At 31.2% G+C, this 20,348-nt stretch overlaps 2 protein-coding genes across 6 annotated transcripts; one reads left to right on the forward strand and one right to left on the reverse strand.

Moving 5' to 3' along the window:
* Window positions 1-99: 99 nt before the first annotated feature.
* Atf6 (bZIP_ATF6 domain-containing protein ATf6) lies at window positions 100-11,710 on the reverse strand. Of its 4 annotated transcripts, XM_074125591.1 has the most exons (16): window positions 11,337-11,710; window positions 10,031-10,092; window positions 9,821-9,956; window positions 9,624-9,739; window positions 8,371-8,560; window positions 8,161-8,301; window positions 7,179-7,351; window positions 6,940-7,080; window positions 6,701-6,852; window positions 5,976-6,179; window positions 4,665-4,814; window positions 4,387-4,571; window positions 3,367-3,513; window positions 1,336-3,243; window positions 584-748; window positions 100-486 (listed from the first exon to the last, which is right to left on the reverse strand). In XM_074125591.1, exons 1-14 carry the CDS (start codon window positions 11,395-11,397, stop codon window positions 3,113-3,115), a joined length of 1,989 nt encoding a protein of 662 aa, XP_073981692.1. In that variant the 5' UTR covers window positions 11,398-11,710; the 3' UTR covers window positions 100-486; window positions 584-748; window positions 1,336-3,112. The 4 variants fall into 4 exon arrangements, with proteins under 4 accessions (XP_073981692.1, XP_073981699.1, XP_073981683.1 ...); XM_074125598.1 differs by lacking the exon at window positions 584-748; XM_074125582.1 differs by having other exon boundaries at window positions 100-748.
* Window positions 4,693-16,560, forward strand: LOC141453047 (uncharacterized). Of its 2 annotated transcripts, XM_074125769.1 has the most exons (9): window positions 4,693-4,821; window positions 7,603-7,797; window positions 12,330-12,532; window positions 12,609-12,673; window positions 13,069-13,182; window positions 13,282-13,377; window positions 13,929-14,123; window positions 15,712-15,859; window positions 16,322-16,560. In XM_074125769.1, the coding sequence occupies exons 3-9, from the start codon at window positions 12,349-12,351 to the stop codon at window positions 16,324-16,326; spliced, it is 807 nt and encodes a 268-aa protein (XP_073981870.1). In that variant the 5' UTR covers window positions 4,693-4,821; window positions 7,603-7,797; window positions 12,330-12,348; the 3' UTR covers window positions 16,327-16,560. The 2 variants fall into 2 exon arrangements, with proteins under 2 accessions (XP_073981870.1, XP_073981880.1); XM_074125779.1 differs by lacking the exons at window positions 4,693-4,821; window positions 7,603-7,797 and adding an exon at window positions 11,904-12,244.
* The last annotated feature ends 3,788 nt before the right edge of the window (window positions 16,561-20,348 follow it).

Genomic DNA, 20,348 nt, shown 5'->3' on the forward strand with positions numbered 1-20,348 from the left:
TAACTTATACTTTAAGCCAGAAGAAAGAATATTGCCCATTTTTGTATTATTTTATTTTAGCCCAAACTTTCGTCCCAGGGGCTAGGTCATCTTCAAGGCTTGTACTATAGACAATTTCTTTTTTTTTTTTTTTGGTACGTGTTTTATGTACATATAGGGTTCGTGTGTCTTCTGTCCTGGCAGCTTATGTTTGCAAAATAATAATAATGACTTAGAAATCCATGTTATTTATGAAATCAAAAGGTAAAAATAACTTTTTGTTATCTGAGAAATCCATTACTATTTATATAAGAGCTCTGAAGAAAAATTTAAGTCTGACTTGTGGAAGAAATTAGGTAATGTTTAAGCTTGGAAGAGCCTCCTAGAATAAAGGATGAAGAGAATTGATGTTACGACTGCAATCCCTGTTTTACCACAGACCTTACTTGACGGCGAAAATACCTTCATCTTTACCAACTTCTTGACGGCGGCCAAGACATCTTTACGCTATAACATAGGTGTAAAACGTTTGAAATTTTAAAGTTAAGGAATTTAAAGTTTTTTTAAAGAATTTGCCAAGGTATATAAAATCAATTAATATAACCTGATTGTATGAAACGAAGCTTTCACGTGTCTATTTATCAGATCAAAAAATTATTTAATAGTGATACTTAATATTTGATCGATTGTATTTTGAAAATGTGGGAGGCATCTGGATTGACTTTCTCAAAGCACTTCAGCTCGCATTCTTGTTGTTTATATTTATTGTCTAAATAAAATGATAATTTATGACCGTAATTAAAAAAGAGTGAATTCAGATAATAAAATTATATGATTACCAGTTGATCCTGAAACAAACTATGACTTTAATTATGCAATCAAAATAGGGAAACGCTTTTTTGCGACATCATTGATCACATCTTATTTGAATTGCAACTGCATTATTATTAGACATCAAATTGGAACTTTCTGCGTTTTAGAGTTACGATGTATTTCGGCCACATATACTCTTATTTGTAAAAATAACTTAATTACTGGTGAGAACTCGAAAAATCAAAAATCTGCACAAGAACGTAAATTTACAATAACTTCTCTAACTTCAGTACAGTCAAAGAAAGTAACAATTGGTTGACCAGTTTTGTTTTCCCGCAGTTCATCATCTGTAATAATGGGAGTTTCAAGGAAACAAAAAATCATCTAAGGCTTTCATCTTTGCTAGCGGATAGACTCGCCAGATCACTAAATGACTGTAACCATAGACATCGCACTACTTTTAGCCTTACATCACAAACAGTAAGTTAAGAAATATTATGGAAATAGTTTGATTTTTTAATTACTTAAATGAATGATGTTTACCTGCAAGATGGTGTTAATGAATAAATTAGATTTTTTAAATATTCCATTCTATTCAGTCAATTGACTATATATAATTTAAATAAATTTTTAACGTACAATATATTAATGCATAAAAATTCATTGAGTGTCTATATAAAAACAATTTATGATGGTAATAAAAATTATCAAAAAAAAATAAAAAAACTGAAAATAATAACAATCGATTTCTAAGACTAATAAAAATCTCTTTGCAAATAATAACAAAAGTGCATAAGAACATAATTTAAAAAAAAAAAATCGTGTTTTCCAAACTGACTTCCAAATAATAATAATGGAATATGATTAAATAACTACTTAAACCCTATTTAATAGCTAAAAAATTACAGTTTGTCGTTAATAGTTTCAGTTAGACTTGACAAAAACAAAACAAAAAGTACGCTATTCCTTGTTGATGAAGAATATAAATGTCTGAATATCTTTGCCATGGGGAAATTTTGCAATCGTGACAAAGTTTAGAAATTATAAATTTGTAAGCCAAAAATACATATTTGAAGATCTCTTGAACGACACCGTTCAGGTTTTTATCTTAGGGGAAACCCTCATAAATTAATTTTCACAAAAAAACTTTTCTAGTTAAACCAATAAAGTCCTTTAGACGGAAAATCCAAAGACTCTTCCAGAAAGTCTTCAATAGAATTTTCGGGACAAAAGTTTCCAATAAAAGCTGCTAGATCTTGATATGAACTCTTAAGCATCCCAGCGATTTACGTTCGGCACTATACTCGTAATTTAAACCACTTCGTAAAATATTAAAAAAAAAGAAAAATGACCTTATCAATCAAGCTATCATCATTAATTTTTTATGTATTTAAAGTTAATGCGAAAACTGTAAAAAAAAATTACTAAATAGCCAATCACACACTTAAGTAAAAAGCTTATTTTTTTTTTAATTATAAATTTTACTGGATATTTTAGTAGGCAATTATTACTACAGTATTATTATAATTTAATCACACAAATGTTTACTTGAGCTCCTAGAGCGCTTTTCTCCGAAAAACGTCCTTTTGCCACATTGTGTCACATCTTGGGGATGAGGGTGGTGAGAACCAAATTAGCTTCTTTCCCTTGAGAAGTACGTAGGTGGAAATGCAAAATAAGAAAAACTGATCAGTTTTCTTCCTGGAACAGTTTACTGTATTGAGGGCTGAAGATGTCTGCTACAGATTCTGTTCGAGGACGGAGAACACTCTCAACACAGCTGATAATAGACAGCTATTATGGCCATCTTTCAAAAAAAAAAAAAAGAAGTTTAATAGCTTTGAGACATTGAAGGAGAAAACATTCTTAGAACGCCCAAAAGTCCAAATGTCCCATCTTAGTATCAAGAAGTGTTTTGTTTTAGATTACCAATTACCAAAAAATAAATTAAAAAAATTCACGATTATCGTCAAAATGGCCAGTAAAAGTGTGTGCTCTTGTGGCCTAGCCTAAATACATAATTTTAGGTAAAAACTATTCAACTAAACTGTATTTCCTAATCAATAACGGCAAAGTTACAATAATTAGAATGAAATAAATAAATCAGAAAAAAAATTGCCAACTAGTAATGCCCTCATTTCTTTTTAGGGATAAAATTTTGATTTGTTTTGGTTATTTAATAAGAGAATTGCACCCTTTTCCCCCAAAAATTTACTTAAACCTATTAATATAATATTAATACTTTTTTCTTTGTTTAATATTAAGACAATGAAAAAAACAAGTGAGATCAATAAATTAGAATAAATAAATATCTTAAGTACTATGGGAATGTATTTGCCGCTCGATATATTCTATTCATATAGTTTTCAAAACCATCATCAAATTCTGAATTCGGCCGGACTCGACGTCGTTGCATAAAATATGGCCTGTAGGTGTTTGTACGCATGGATACTGTGAAATAAATAAATAAAATAAAATGTATTTACAATAAACAGAGGATATAAGTATACAATTCTAAACTTAAAAAAGTGTACCCCCCAAACCGCACTAATTTGAAATATATTAAACTTTTACCTTGTGCTGAATTATTTCCTTTTCTAGCCACTTCCTCTTTTGGCCGGAAAATCTTAAAATCTTTTTCAGTAAACTCTATAGATCTAGTGGCTAAAACTTCACAATCTATTTGCATCATTGGCACTGTTCCATTGTTTATAAATGAATCTAGAAAAAAAAATATTGTTTGAAAAAAGAAAGAAATATTTTCGACAATAATTTTGGTTTATTCAGTATATTTTATTAATATTATTATTATATTTTGGTAATAACGATTATCATTATTGCACAAATATAGACCACCTTTATTAGAAACGTTTTTCCAGGAAAATTTGGTTTCAAGGCACTACTACGAGTATGAGAGAGGATAAGGCATGTTTTTCTTTAAAGCACCATTCTATAATACGTATTATGTATGATTCAGTGCCTTATGTATAATAAAAATTGTGTGATTGAAGAAAAGACAAAAATTGAAAGTACCAATTCACCGGGACTTTTTCGTAAAACTCGCCTACGAATTTTCTCGTAGACTTCGTATCCACTAGTAGGCCTGCCTATACGAAAAATCTGTCTCGGAAAGTAGGAAAGTGTAAACTGATGTGACATTTCAATCTAACGTTTATTTTATACATACTGAATAAATTCAGTTTGTTTTAAAAATCGTAATTGAGAAACATTTAAGAAAGAAACTCGAAAATTATAGAAAGAGAAAGTCATGTGAGTGTTCATATAAAATTTTAATTTTTTCAACAATTTCAGAGAATTTCATTTGAACTTTGAAAATGTTTATGTTGCTCATAAGGGGAGCACTAACTTCCGTCAAAAATACCTCCTTAAATTTTATTGAACGTTGTTAAAATTGTCGCGAATAATTTATCCAGTACAAATTATATGATACAATCCATTTATTATAAATATATATATTATACTACGTGTACCATAGATTACATATACTACGTATGTATAGTAGTATGAGCCTGAGTAAAAATAACTATAAATTATTCAGATAGTAGAGGTAGTTGAGATCAATGCAATAATCACCATTTAGAGGGATTGTTGGAATGACGAAAGACATTTTCGGCCTAAGAGTATTGTTGTGAGTGACAGCAGGTACGAGTAGGTGATCACTGGAAAATGAGAATACATAAAATGTATCCTCCCGACGTGGCAGAGATCCAGGAAAAGGTGGATGATAGATTTCCACTGCACTCCAAGTTTTTCTTGTTCTGAAAAGTGGATTTTTTTTTTGTTTTCAACAATGCTTTCTGCAAAAATGTATTGCAAAGTGCTAATTTAAATTTAAATTTACAATAATTTACGTTTTATTTGGGGTTTTTAATTTTTTAGGGTTCTGCAATATCAACTGTTGAATGGGAGTCTGATGGAAAGCTGGTTTCCTTGTGCTATTCCTGTAACGTCCTCCTCTCTTCTCATCCACGGCTATCCATTGTCTCAACTCCTTTTCTAATCTTTAAGGTACATAAGTTATGTATTAGTATTAAGTCTTTTTTTTTTAATGTAGTATAATAAGGGTACAATTCTGTGCCAAGTCAATTTTAAAATCTAAATTTTAACACAAAAATGACAATTACAATCAAAACTATTTTATAACCTCATGCTGGCCGAGGAGTAATAACGAATCTGCATGCCCGAATTTTCCCTCCTTCCCTTTTGGGTGAACCTCCCCCTTCTAGTAAGTGGTGGTGCTACTAAGTTTAAGCCTAACTTCGGGTTCGCTGGTACCGAAGACCCGACCGGGATGTTTCCGGGACGTTGCTGTGTTAAACTACGGTTTTGGTACTTTTAGCATGGAAAGATTTCACTGACAAATGGACATTTATTCTTTCTAAAACCTCTGCCATACATGCGTAAGAAATGCATCTTGAGATTAGAAGCTCACACTTATCGTAGCAGATGTTAGCCACTACGTTTATTTATGTCGAACTAAAGTAACCAAATTTTTGTAAACTAATTACGTTTTTCCCTTAACTATCTTTTTAAGTATAAAAATCTTAACGCTTCTTTTGCAGCTCTAGTGGCAAATTTTTCAAGTCATGTGAAGGGAATGTAAACCATTAGAGTGGTCAATTTTTGTGATATTACAAATGCTACCCAAATTATAGGATAAAACGGTGAAAAATAGAGGGTTCACTATTTCGCCTTATATAAACCATCTGGAGATATATTGTGTGAATAATTCTGAAATAGTTACTTCATTCAGTGGTCAAAATCTTATTCACTTTCAGTTGATACCAAAGTTACAAACTTGTAACACTAAGTTTTGCCTAGTAGTAACAGTAAGCAGTAATGTTTGTTTTTAAAGACGTCAAAGCATGTGTAAACAATATCCTTAACAATTTGGTTCTGCTCTACAGCAGATAAAACATCATGGTACTGTTTCACTTTAGTGAAATTTAGGCGAGATGGGGCGTAAAAAAAAGTGGTGAGTATTCGACACGTGGAGGAGAAGCAAAGAAGAGGGATGTTATTGTTTTAAATAATTGTTTTGAAAGGGAATAACTCTATGGATAAGAAGTCTCCTGATATCAGTATTCAAAACTGTTTTAATATTCTGATCCACGATTTAAATACATTTATTAAACACAAATTCTCTTTGTTTAAATGCTTACCTCAACGATTCAGTTTGATTGATATAAAGAGGGCAAGTAGAATAAGTCTTAGTACTGCCGGAACTAATACTTCTGTTAGAATATGTAGATGTAATTTCCGATTTTGTCCATAACAACGATCTACCTCGTCTGGCTACACCGTTACCAACAACTTCACCTTTTTCTTTGAATTCACTTGCACGAAGACCTTCTCTGGAAAGAATGCTGTAATAGAAAGAAATAATAACATTGTAGTGGAAGGTGTTCTAGTAGTTATGAAGCGAGGCTTTATAACTTGGAGGTACCCAGTTTGAATCTTGCGTACAGTTACTGTTATTTATTAGAGAAAATGTTAATAGTTATGTGCTTGCGTCCACGACATCTAATTGGTAGTTGGACGTTAAGCCCCGGCAAGATTCCACTACCTACTACAGCAGTTAACTTACTTTTCCAAGGGAATCTTGAAGCGAAATCCCAGTTTAAAAAAAACTGCAATTTTTTCAAGCAATCAAGTTCATCAAAGTCTTCCTGGACTATTGTTAGACTGCATTCAGTATTGTAACAGTTACAGATATATACATATCTTTTTAGCAATATTTGATATTTTGCTCATAACTGAACCTCACTAGCGAAGTGAAACTGGGTTTTATAAAAATAAAGCCATAGGTTGACAATGACGGCGCTTATAGGAAGGCTAATAACCTTGCTGGCGATACGTTAAAAAATAAATAAATAATGGTACCTACCTAATTGAACCAATATTTACAGATACCATCAATATTACAGCAAAAATTGCCACAGTTTTCCTTAAATTACTGTTCAGTAAGGTTGGTATTTTTCCATGACTTCTGAACCCTGTTTCTAATTCTTTAATCCGGGATCTAAGTAAATCATTCTCCTAAAAAAAAATTAAATCTTAATTTTACTGTACTTGAAAAACTAGAACCAATTGAAACTTTTTTTAACCAAGCACATTTGTACAAACCATTTTTAATTTATTATTTTCATGTTCTAAATCTGAGATTTTTGATTCTAAGCTAGTGACATATTCTTTCTTTTTCTTTCTAGAAAGACAGGCCGATTCTCGATTTTTAATCATTCGTTGTTGCCTTTTCAAAGCTTTTATCTGAATAAACAAGTAAACTATTGTTAAAAATAAAAATAAGATGATTAAGCTTTATAAATAAGGAGTTCACTGTTGTACACTTTTTTTAATTAACTTACATTTAATTCATTTTTTACTAAAATATCACTTTCTTGTTTAATCAAAGGCAAGATATGTGGTTTATTCTGACTTGAACTGGTATTCTGTTGGCCTAGTTTTTTACCGTTTCCATCATTTATTCTTGGAGAACCTCCGATTTGACTAGTGGAAATTATAACTGAATTATTGCAACCTAGAAAAAAAAAATTAAAGGCATAGAGAGACATAAATTAAAAATGAATAATTCGCAACTTATTAATTTAAATTTCATAGACACGAATACATCCGTTTCCTATCAATCTTTTATTCATTTCAAATAACACGCATTTTATTCTACAAGGTTTTGTCTTCAATCAAATAACTCCTAGCGAGTTACTATAACAACTTAATAAACATTCTCTCAATGAACTTTGTTACTTGGTTTAAAAGCTGTGTTTGTTTTAGGAGACGACTGAATCGTCTAGTCTATTAAATTCTTCTGGATCCTTGATGGTAAAGAAAGGGCTGATGAACTTGTGAAAAACGCAGTCTAGCGCATCATTTAGTGGACCTCTAAACTATTTTGGCAATCTGGAAACGTTACTGTGACGGCATTATCAAAAAGTGGAGATTGAGGGAGTCTGAGAGCTTTGATCGGAGGTAAGAGAGTATCATTTGCGGTTTTATCTTAAACCGGTTGCTACAAACGGTTTGTTGGATGAGGGAAAAAGAACCACTAAATTTACTTTGGATATAAAATCCCTTTATTAAACGCTTCGTTGAGATTGTTGACATCCGCAGCTTTCACAGTTTGCCGGTCTCCGAACAGTGTTTTCTTTATTCCAGACAGTGTGCTGTCCTGAACAACTAGGAAGTGAAAAATCTAAGAATGTGGAGTCTGCGCTTCTCCGGTCTGAGAGTTCAAAGCGCTACCTACCATTAAGCTACAACTATCCGAAATTAGAAAATGAAATTAAAAGTCATAAGTTTATATATGTATATACATATATATAAAAAAAATACCTAAATTTGTTCTGGTGTTTACAGCTGGTGTCTTCCCGATTGAGGTTTCTGAAATATTTCCTTTTGTGCTAAATTTGATTGCTTTTTGAATAATTTCTTTTGGTAGTACAATTTGAGTTTGTTTCCCAACAGGTTTAAGTCCTAAAACAATCATGGTCTGAATCATTTAAGTTTTTTAAACATTAATTACCTCAAAATATAAAATAATACCTTTTATATTTTGGATGATTTTCACATTATTTGGATTTATTCTGAGCACTTGCGATTTATTACTTTGCACTGTTGTAACACAATCGTTCATAAGTTCTGAGTCTAGAAAACGCGTTGTGGATTCAGCCTCAAATGAACACATTGGTGTATCAGTTATAGGCGGAGACACTGGAGGCGTTTCCAAGATATACTGTCGAAAATAGTGTACAACTAATTAAGATTATTGATTTTTATAAGAGCACGGTAGCTCTTCCGAAGAAGTAGCGTTCAGTTTTAGGGGATAAGGGAAAGTAGAGACTTCTTCAGAGATATTAACCTTGATTTGGATATCTAGTGCTTTTTTTCTTGTTTCTACTGACGCAGTGAATCAAGATCAACATCCGAGTAACGATAAAGAAGCCAAATAAAATGCAAAACGTCCCTTTCAAGGATTGGTAGGGTTCAAGAGTAGGGAGTGGTCTTTCGTAGGCGTTGCATTCTCAGGACTGGGGGCGGGTTTCATTTTTTAATTCCCTGAGATCGTCCAAATGCACCAATAGTTTACTGCATCCTAGAAAGAACCTCAATAATAACTTACTCGTCTGGCTACCCGAACATTCGAGTTTCTGGAACAATGAGGCGACGGTTCGCCTGGCCCGGAAAAAGTCCTGCACAGGTCGTAAACCAAAATGCCTTGTAGGCGCGCCTACCAAAAGAATAAGTCTCAGGGTCAGTGGGGTAAACCCCAAACCTGAAGCTGGCGAACAAGTTTACAAGTAAGCTAATACCCCAAATTTACTATGGCGATTTTCCAGCAAAGCCATCAAGTTGATCGTCTTCTTCTACTAGCCATTGTGGATTGAGTAAACACTTTCCTCGCAAAGAATAGCCAGGTTTTGTAAAAAAAGAAGATGCTACACGTATTGTGCAACTGGAAAGTCTTTGTATGACTCAGGGTTCGGCTCTTTTTCAGAAAAGAAAAATGTACACCTTAATGTTTTGCAAAGGAAGTCCTTACCATACTCCTAAGAATAGTTACAACAGATAGGCCTTGATGCCACAATAGATCCTCTACGGCGCAGCGTAAGCTTTGCCATCCATCGCAGAATGTAATCTGATCTAAGAGGTTATAGAGTCTCCCTATGAAAAACTTTTTGTTACGGTAGAATAAACAAAATACGATTTGGGATAGGAGGGAAAAAACGCTGGACTGGGATAACTAGGAATAAATTTTATTTTCTGCCTAAAAATAAACATCAACATTAATTGCATACCTTAGAATCCGGTGAGTTCCTTGCATCTATACCACTACCATTCACTGTAGAATCGGTAAAAGCCAAGGAATCTTGTTCATTATCTAAAGATTCTAATTTTATAGGAATATCACATTCTATAAACAAATAATTAATAATTATAGAAAATTAACGACTTTATAATTCAGGAGAAAGCAGTCTAAATAGAAAATATTAACCTTCATCTTTCAATTGATCTAACTGGGAGAATATATCCGGCCATTGACAGCCATTACCTTCTTCTAACAGAGAATCGAAAAAATTATTGTCCAAACACATTTTTGATTCAAGTGTGTCATCTTCTGAAAGCAAACCCTACGTTTCCTCATTAAAGATGTAACTTAAACAGCTTATGGAGAATTAATATTATTTACAATTTTTTAACTTACATTAAATTCTTCGCTAAATTGATTTAGAAAAGTATCTTCGTTTCTGATGTCACAATCCATATCTGGGAAGAAAATAATAATAATAAAATAATTTACTGAATTGAACAATAGAACTTTCGATTTGCCTTCAAACATGTAATGCTAGGGGCCAAAAATAGGATCAAAATCCCTTTTACCTATTATAGGAATAAAAATGTAAACATTTGTTGAATACCATCAAATTCACCCCTCTAAGCATTTCGATTTGTACCACTTTTTCTGTTTTGAGGTAAAAAAAGACACCTCAGTTGCTAATCTCATTACTGCATAATTTTATAAGTGCCTTTTAATAGGATTTACTTACATTTATTTGCAAATATTAAAATTGCAAAAGGCTGATTGAGAATGGAAAAGGCATGTCTTAATTTTAATTTCAAAACATCATAAACTCGATTTTATTTTCTGTTAAATCACTAATGGTCTCTTGAAGATCTTTTTTTTATTATTATTATTTTGCATCCTTAGCTAAGAATGACCCAATCCGTGCTGGTGCTCTCCAGTTTTAAACATGTTTGTACTAAAAGGCTTAAGAAAGGGTGCAAGAGCCAAGAGGTGAAGTCACCCTAGGAGAGATTGCTTCTAAACTAACGCTCCTTCCTCTCTTTTCCTATAACTTATCTGGAGAACTCTGGTTTCCTAGATCTGGGATTGTCACCCCCATAACCTTTGGGAACATTGAGATGTAGATGAGAAGAAAATAATAAAACCCTTTTTTTTCCCCTACTAGTAATAGAGAGGTATTCTGTGATAAAAAGTTATTTGAACTACTGTTATCTTCATTGAATATAATAATGAAATAAGTGAATGAATAATTGTCCAAATATAAATACTTTTTGCTTCGTAAATATGCATGAACAAATAATTGCACAGATTTTGTTCGTCGATTACATATATATATTAACTGAACAAGCACAATAAATTATATATACCTCGTAGCTCAATGTGCAGTATACAATCTTCTAGCATGGCTGTGTTTAATTTTTTTAAAAGGTAACGCGAATAAAACTAAAACAACTAAAAATTGTTCTTGCTTCTTTCAGCAAACTTTATTACCTAATATCAGAAAACTGATAAGATAAAATAGAATTTATTGGCGATCTACACTAGGTTTTTTTATTGCCGAATTAATTGTAGTAAGTGCTGAACAAGATTATTATAAGGTGATTTCTGACTGTAGGTTTCGTTCACTTATTTATATGTAATTAGAGCCGAAATTCTATATGCAAATGCAGGGGATTTAATTATTAACATGAAAATGGTAAATTACCTTGAAAAGTATTCGGCAGATATGTTGTGGAAGTTTCAATGGGATTCCACTCACTTGGCATCGCTGAAGTAAAAAGATCTTATTTACTCGTGATACGATCTAATTAGTAACAATAACTTAAAAGTATTTTTAAAAACATTTACGGCAGATTATTCTAGTTAATGCAATACATAATCACAAAGTTCCGTAAACTTAGCCTAAGTCATTGACATTACTGACACTGATACCGTGTATCGTGTAAACCTGTAAACATGATGAATCGACTATATCAATAAATTACTTCTCTAGTTAAAAAAAAGGATAATATCATTTACTAAGTAAAATCTCTTATTTTAATGAAGAAGTCTTCTTTTCCACGTATTCTGCAGTCGTTCAATTTAAAAATTAAAAAATAATTATAATCGGATCATAAAAAGGTAAATTTGTCATGTTTTAGCGATTTACCTGATTGAGTTTGGTTATCTTTTTTGTAACCGGGTTACTTAATCGAGTTTTGTTGGTTAAGTTTGTTTGGTTTATGACGTTGGTAGTATTGATTATGGACCGGGTTATGGTAGGGTTGCAGTGGTTATTGTTATTTGAGACTGCTGATACAAATTATTTAGCGTTTTAGTCTTTGGTTCATTCAGACAGTTTTGATTATTCCATTTGTGTATTACCGGGTAGATTGTTAAAACCTGCCTTTGAAAAATATTTGTGAAGGGGCCCATTAATTTAAAATACTATTAATTGAAGTGAGAGCAATTAGTGATATTTGAATTGTATAGTAAACTAATGGAAAATAGTTATTTGTTAACGTGTAATTTTTTACATTAAATTTCTTAAAAGCACTAGTATAATTTTTTAATGTAAGGTTGGTTAGTATGAAAGTCAGTCTTCAAATTGGCGGACTGTTCTCGTTCATATTCGTAAGTCAACTAAGTTGGAACGTGTGTCAACTCGTTTGAATATAAGTGTTCGCCAGCATTCATTATATTTTTCAATTTTTTTTAGTGTCAAATATAAAAAAATCATGGAGCAAATCAACGTAAATAAATGGAGAAAACATCTCTTAAACGTAAATTACACGAACTGTAATGATATGAGCGATAAACAAATTACTACCATGCTATTCAAACAGTGCAATCAAAGAACAGAATTTTTGAGATGGGTTATCGGCAAATTAAGTGGTAAAGATAAAGTAGAATCAACTAAAGGTAAGTGAAAACATATAGAATTAAATTGCGTACTATTATTTATAAACAAGTAAATTGTATACTTTATTTTTTTAAGAAATGCTAAATGTTGTATTGAATCATGTGTACATCCCAAGAGAATATCATACTGCTTTCATTGAGGTAAGTTGATAATTCTTGTTTTGTACTAATTACTAATAGTTGATATGAATAGAAATGGTATGCTCAAGATTGAAGTGTCTGTAGTTAGTAAATAAAAGAACGAATGTATAAACGCTGAACAGTATTGTAAGATTCAAGCCATCGAGTTTTTGTGTGTTTGCTCACAATTGATAAGAAGTCAGTAAATACTTTTTGGTTCGAGTACATACATTCAAAATTATAGTCTATATATGATTAAGTTTTCTATATATAAGTCCATTACTATTTTTTTTTTTTTTTTTTTTTAATTTATTTGATTAAGCCCATTCGTACTAATTTAGTATGTACCCATTTTTAACATATTAATATCATCCTTAACAGCAATCACTCAACCTCAGAAAATATCTCTTTTATAGGGCACCATGATTTGTCAAAAAGAGCTTCATAGTAATATTTGGGATGCCATATTTCGCGAGTTGAAATTCAAAAATGAAAATGAAAATCTAGAACTAGTAGACAACGATAATTCGGTAATTATAATTGCTATAATGAAAATATATTATTAAAAATATAAAATTAAGAATTTTTACATTAGATTGTAGTTTTTATTAAGTTTTCATGTCTTCTAGTTATCTAACGAAGCACCTGAAGAGGAACTAAGTGATGTTAATGAACTATCACCAGAGAGTGCACAACTTATTATTGAATTGGAGTCTCTTAGCAAGGTATTTTGTTATTGCTTTCATTTCGTAACTATGTACTGGGGAAGTGGGTTGATTTTAAAAGTTTCATTGGAAGAAAATGTTTTGTTATAGCTGATTTTTGTTTTTATCTAATGCTGCACGCAGGTTTTTGTAACCCCTGTCGCGTTATTTATTAAATGATTAGAATCACATTATGTTCATCCAAATTTAATTTAATAACAATTATTTCCCAGTACAAATGGGCTAAGTATATTTCAGTGTTTTATGCTTAAATTCAAATGCCTTCTCTTACAAAATACAACTCCAGTTTACACTATTTTTACAAAAATGTTTTTCTGTTTCTAACATTTTAGATAACACATACATCTTGCATACTCTTTCACTCGTCAGCAAGAGCAGTGTGAGACGGAACATAATTGAAGTCCAATTTTCTTCACCAAACCGAATAATCAAACTAATGATAGGTGACGATCAGGAATACTAAAAACATGCGTGCTTTGATAGATAAAATCAACTATATCTGCAGCACTGCTACCATAAACACATTTTCAACATTTTTATTGTTAAAACAGGAAATTAAGCATTCGAAACCAAAAGAACAGGAGAGTATTATAAATGAACAATTAAATATTGGCGTTTTTCTTCAAAATGTACAGAAATTTGTTGAAGATTATGAAATAGAGCCAAAAGTTTTAGTTAATAAAGAATTTAAAGAATTGCAAACTAAGATGCAGCTTTTACGTACTTCGTATTCAACTATTGAAAAGGTATTTATCTTCTTTGTTTTTTTTTAATTCTAGAAATGTTAGGGCCCTTAGTTATTGGGGGAGAGTTAGATACTGTTAGACTGGATATTTCAATCTGCATTAACCCTCTATTTCGTTTTGAAATTTCTGTTATATTACTTTGATATACAATCAGTTTTGTAATGTTAAGGGAACAATGAAATAACCATTCTGATGAAAGTGTTGGTAAAGCAGAAGTTGTATTTTGTGTAGAATAGTTTCGAGGTTATTAATTTCCTAGCAGAAATGTCTGCTTCGATTTTCATTATCGGATTTAAAATAGTAAATTAATTTATTTGATATATTTTTCTGGAATAGTAATTAGTCTATTACAATTTCAGAAGAATGTGAATTCAAGTGTAACTAATGTAAAGTAATGCCTATTTTTACATGTGGGCTATACGTCCAACTATAGCTGTCGTGGACGGAGGCGACAAGCAAACGTACCTTGCTAAATAAATTATCAAATAAACCATTGAATAAAATCAAATGCATAGACTGGCAATTGAACCTTTACTTTCAGAATACATCTTAAGCTTTACGAGCTTCGCCTCTATTACTCGGCTCCTTTGGCGCCTAAGCGTTTCTAGATTAGCTATTAGAAGGTAAATGGTCCTGAAGACATGTTATTATTCCGGTCAAATCTAGATTAGAGTAGATTTGGTCGGTGAGTGATACCTTTAGTCTAGCCATATCTGTTTAGTTAGCTTTAGGATTCTGGAATGGCGACTCATAGGCAAAGCGTGGAAACATGAGATTGTTCTCTTTGAAAAGCTGAACAAGCCCCAATCCTTTCGCTCTAGATCAGCAGCCGTTCACTCTGCTTTGTAAATAAAATCGACACGAACTAATCGTTTCCAAGTGCATGCGATGTATTTAGGCCCTCTTTGTGTAGTACATATCCTACTTTTACGGAGTAACATGGTTATTTGTATCTTCTGGTCAGGATTTGTATCTAACACTCCTTCGATTACTGTACTTCCATTCTTTATGGGATTCTGTAATGCCACTAAAGGAATGGAAAAAGTTCTGCTATATTTCTTCCGAGTCAAGCTGGATTTGCCGCCTCATTGCTCCCTACATGAATGTTATTAAATGTCCCGATTTATGATCTCATTAGCACAATGAAATCATGTTTCCATGTAATTTATTTTAATTTTTCCAAAAGAGGAAGACGAAATATGCTACAAATATTTTACGATACTTTTTCCATTCTTTTTCAAATGGTTATCCGATTAAGTTTTTGGGTTAAAATATAATGTTTAATTTTACTAGTTGCTTCAGCAGATGAGTAGATGAGTAACAAATCTTCATGAAATCTAATCTAATCTAGATTTGTTCTGAGTAGTTATATGCCATCAGCACATTTATCTTCTTTACATCAGAACTAGCAACCTTGAAATTCACATCCCTCAGAAATTTCAAGCAGTTAATCACAGTCTCAATTAAAGGGATTGCCCCCTTCTAAACGTAATAAGCATTCTTGATTTAATAAATTTACTGGGTAAGTTAAAAACGTGGAAAACCATGAAAATAAGAATGTAATGTATTTTTGCTTTAAATTTTTCAGTTTAGAGAACAAGGAAAAGAAATTATGAAATGTTTAGAAAGATTTAAAGTATTACAAATGGATTATGGCGAGAACTATTCGGTTCATACCAAATTAAATGATTTATTTAAACAGATTTCCATATCAGGTCTTCTTGAAGAGGAGCAAAGTAAGTTGGTTATCTTATAATTACTAATTGTAAACGTTTTGGTTCTTGTTTTACTGGAACCTGTAGGATTGTAAGATAGATGTAATGTGGTATATGTACATTAAAATACAACTTTAAAAAAAAAAAAATATTTTCTAACAAAAAAGTAAATTTGATTAACTAAAATGCAAACAGGTAATTTGAAATATTTATTTGAAACTATCCCCCCACCATAAAAAAATAGTTTAGATTTTTATTTTCAGATTTTTTATTTTTTTTTGTATTAATTTGCTTGGTAACCCAAGCGGGTAGGAACTCGTCTGTATTAAAACATTTAATTTTTTTCTACAGGAATTTATTGATTCAAGCCTAATCTAAAAATGTTGTAGATGTTTTGCTAGCTTCTTAATTTAAGATTAAACTTAGCTAAAACTAAGTAAACACTTTATTTTAATTATATTATTAAATAATGTTGATTTTCAGATTAAATACAACTAATATATCGTACTAGGGTACCACGTGCAAAACATTTCAACAATAGAACCCCAAGGGAAAAAGACGTAATACTTTTATCCACAAAAATAAAATAAAAATCAAATTTTGTAAGGAATCAAGGAATAAAACAAGTATTATGTAGTTATTATGTGAAATATGAATGTATCTTTCCTAATCTAATGTAAGAATTGAAAAGTGGCATGATTAAAAAAATATATTCAAAGAAATCTATTTATTGTCTCTTTTACCTAAAAAAAAAAAAATAAGAACTTCACAAAACTTAGAACACAACAGTAAAAAGAATAAGAAGAAAAAAATCGTAGATTATTGGATTTGATACCTTTTCTAGTTGATGCTTCTGCAGTGTGGTAGTCATTTGTAAAACTAATGACACTTTTTTTGTGTAATTGTTTTTCTTCTCATTTAATTAGTATACTAAGCATTTTTACTAATTAAAAAAGTTACTGTTAGGTGGTATTATGTTATTATTAATTAATTGAATTATAATTAAGCTTTAATAAATTATATTTACTTAAATAATAGCAATAATTGTCAGTTCCTTCTATAGTGGACATCTTGTCATGCTGTCTATATAGGGAAAATAAATTCGCAGGGCGGGAGGGTGGGGCGTTTATAATTCCGTTAAACGACCAAACCAGGTTTCTCTGTTTACTGTAATTATTTATTAAATGAATTTAATTTTTCTTCTTCATTTTATTGGCTGCTCTCCTTCTATGATACTAAAATAATTTTTTTTAAAGCCACTACAGCTAAACTCTCTTACATGTTTTTCATGGGATTTTTTATTGAAATATTTTTTGGCGACATTTATTATAACTCCTCTCCTTCCTATATCTTCTACCAGTTGATCTTGATGACATGAAACGAAATTTTGATATTACAGTTAATTGATAGGGACAGATAGAATGATGCTGCCCGACTCGTTTTTGACATTTTTATGGAGAGACCGACAATATATCCTCCCCCTTAGAACGTCTAGATGATACTGAAGAAAATTTTTCGTTACACTTTTATAATAGAGATAGTTAGTGTTGCTCTCTGGTAACGCTATTTGGTACTACAATTTTTGGAGAGACCGACGACATATCCTCTCCCCTCAAGCGCCTAGATGATACTGAAGGAAATTTTTCATTACACTTCTATATATAGAGGTCCAGTTAGTGTTGCTCTCTGGTAACGCTATTTGGTACTACAATTTTTGGAGAGACCGACGACACATCCTCTCCCCTCAAGCGCCTAGATGATACTGAAGGAAATTTTTCATTACACTTCCATATATAGAGGTCCAGTTAGTGTTGCACTCTGGTGGCACTTTATAGAACTATAAACGTACCTTGTCCAGTAAGTGCTGTTATCTGGTGGCGCTTTTTAAAACTATTTTTAATTTTTTAACCTTGTAGGATTTTACTTATTTTAAATTTTCTTATTTTTGACGTTTTGTGCCATTTTTCTTTACAACTCTTCGCATGAAATTTATTTTTCACTTTTTAAGTATTTCTTCAATATACTTACTGATTTGTGACTTTATTTAATTTTTGTTTTTCACATTTATAATTAAAATGCTAAGCCTATGGGAAAATAGATAAATAAATGGAGACATTCTTAAATTAATTTGTTATTCTTTATTCTGCTACCAATTATATATATATATATATATATATATATATATATATATATATATAACATAAATTATATACATAGTATACTTACAAACATATATACATATTAAGGGTACAAAACATACTTTTTTTAATTATTATTATTTTTTTACAATTAACTAGATTTCAAAATACAAATGCTTAATACATTTTACAACCCTATAATAAGTACATTTGTTAAATAAAGAATTCATAAAGAACACTGTACATCCATGGGAGAAATTTATTGTTTCTCAACTTGTTTTTCATTTAGGTTTAATTTAATCCTCCAGTATAGGCTGTTTTTAATCTGAAAATGAAGAGTATTGTATTTATTGAGTTGAGTCTTTAGTTTCAAAGCTTGATTTTCAATGATAACATTATAACCCAACTGTAGTTGTGTATAAATACTTGTTTATTGATATACGAATAAAAGAATATCAACTTAAAACCTCACAAACGGATCAATCTTTAATTGAAAAGTGGCTACATTCTTTACTATTATGGATAAGGGGAGTAAGAAGTAAACAAAGCAAAAAAAGATAAAAGAAAATGTCATCATTTGCTGCTACATGGAACGCACTAACTCTGAAAGTAGTACTTAGTCCTGCTAATTTGATTAGAAACACAGCGAATGAAGGTAAGTAGGAATTAAGTGGAATTAGGTTTTCACGACGGCAACAAGCCATTGGCGAATGATTCAAATGGAACAACAATAACAACCACTCGGAATGGTTGGTCACCAAGGGAGTAGGTACTTATAACGCTGGAAACTGTTTGCAGAGAATAGATTAATGGATGTAGAGAATGCATTGTTGAAAATGTTGGAAAATAGATATTGACATTGAGAGGGGTTATGAAAAGTAAGAAGAGTTGGCGAAAATATAATTGTTAGGAAAAGTGGCTAATTCTTAACGATTGTGATACGAAACAGGGAATAAATGGAGTTGGCTTTCTGGATTAAGATAAACATAAAGCGAAACACTGAATACTTCACAGGATCTCTATGTTAAATATGTACTTAGAGCGCTGAAGAACAGTTAATATAATCCAAGTGCACTACCCAACATCCGCATCATCAGAAGAGAAAATTTAAAAAATTCCCCAAATTGGGATATCTCTCAACATTTTTAATTCACTACTGGAACAAGTGTTAAGGGGGTTTAAACTGAGATGATCAACAATTAATGGAAACAAAATTATTTTCAGTAAATTTATTGCAATTTATTATAAATTTATTAATTATTTATGATTTTAACATAGTAATAATGATCTTATATATGGTAGCCTTAGTGGCTGAAAACTGGGTACACATTTGACATGTATTTTCCTAACCAATCATCATCTAAAAAACAATAATCAGTATTGATGGTATCACTACAGTGTAACAATTTATACCAGAATTCGATTGAACTCTTCAAAACTTATATCTTTCAATATACTATTCCTAGCACTAGACGAACAGAGTGTATGCATAGAATGAGTTATGTACATGGCAAAATAAAGATTAACGCTAACACAAGGCCAAATGTTTGAAATAAACCACAATACGGATTTTAACTAAGAAGTTACAGACGGAAATTTCTAATGTCTAGTAGCCTGACACAAAATCTGACAGGATATTTACTATAAAGTAAATGATCTAAGCAAATGAGTGGGCAATGAATTTCAAGCGTTGGGAACGAATTATATCCCTTGATAATTTAAAATTTTATATCTTTTCTTTAAATAAATTACTTTAACAAATTTTGGGATAGCTAGTGCTGGTGGTGTATAAACACACACACTTTCAAAGCTTCACAGCATTGTTGAGAGTATTTTGGAAGAAATAACAGATTAAGAAAAAAAAAAAAATCTATGGGAGATGTACTGAAGAACAATTTAAAGCAAAGTATATAAGAAATAGGAATATTTAAAGTATTTTAAAATTTTATCCAGTCACCAGACTTACATCTAATTAAAAAACACTCCTGACAATATTTAAAAGTTCAAAAAAAACAATTGATATAGAAAATTTAGTTTTAATGAATAGGTTACAAAGAACATGAAAAGTGCATACCCATGCGATCTAGTGGAAGACTTGAGTACTACTGATTGCTATGTTGTTCACGTGATTGCCGCTAGAGCGCTCAGGTTTTGCCACATTGCAAATTATTCCTTTACATTTTGATTTCCCTGCAATTATTAATTATATTTAATGAAAGGATTTTATTACGAAAGAGATATAGCTTGAAGAAAAGAATTATTAAAGAAACAAATAGAACCAATGCGCTGAAACAATTAAGAAGGACATTATTTTACATTATTCGAGATTGTAAAGTAGTTGGGTAGTTATTAAGACAAACCGAAAGCAAACT

This window comes from Rhodnius prolixus, unplaced genomic scaffold, assembly GCF_049639745.1.
Source record: "Rhodnius prolixus isolate KJV_2025 unplaced genomic scaffold, Rpr scaffold_1, whole genome shotgun sequence".
Lineage (NCBI taxonomy): Eukaryota > Metazoa > Arthropoda > Insecta > Hemiptera > Reduviidae > Rhodnius > Rhodnius prolixus.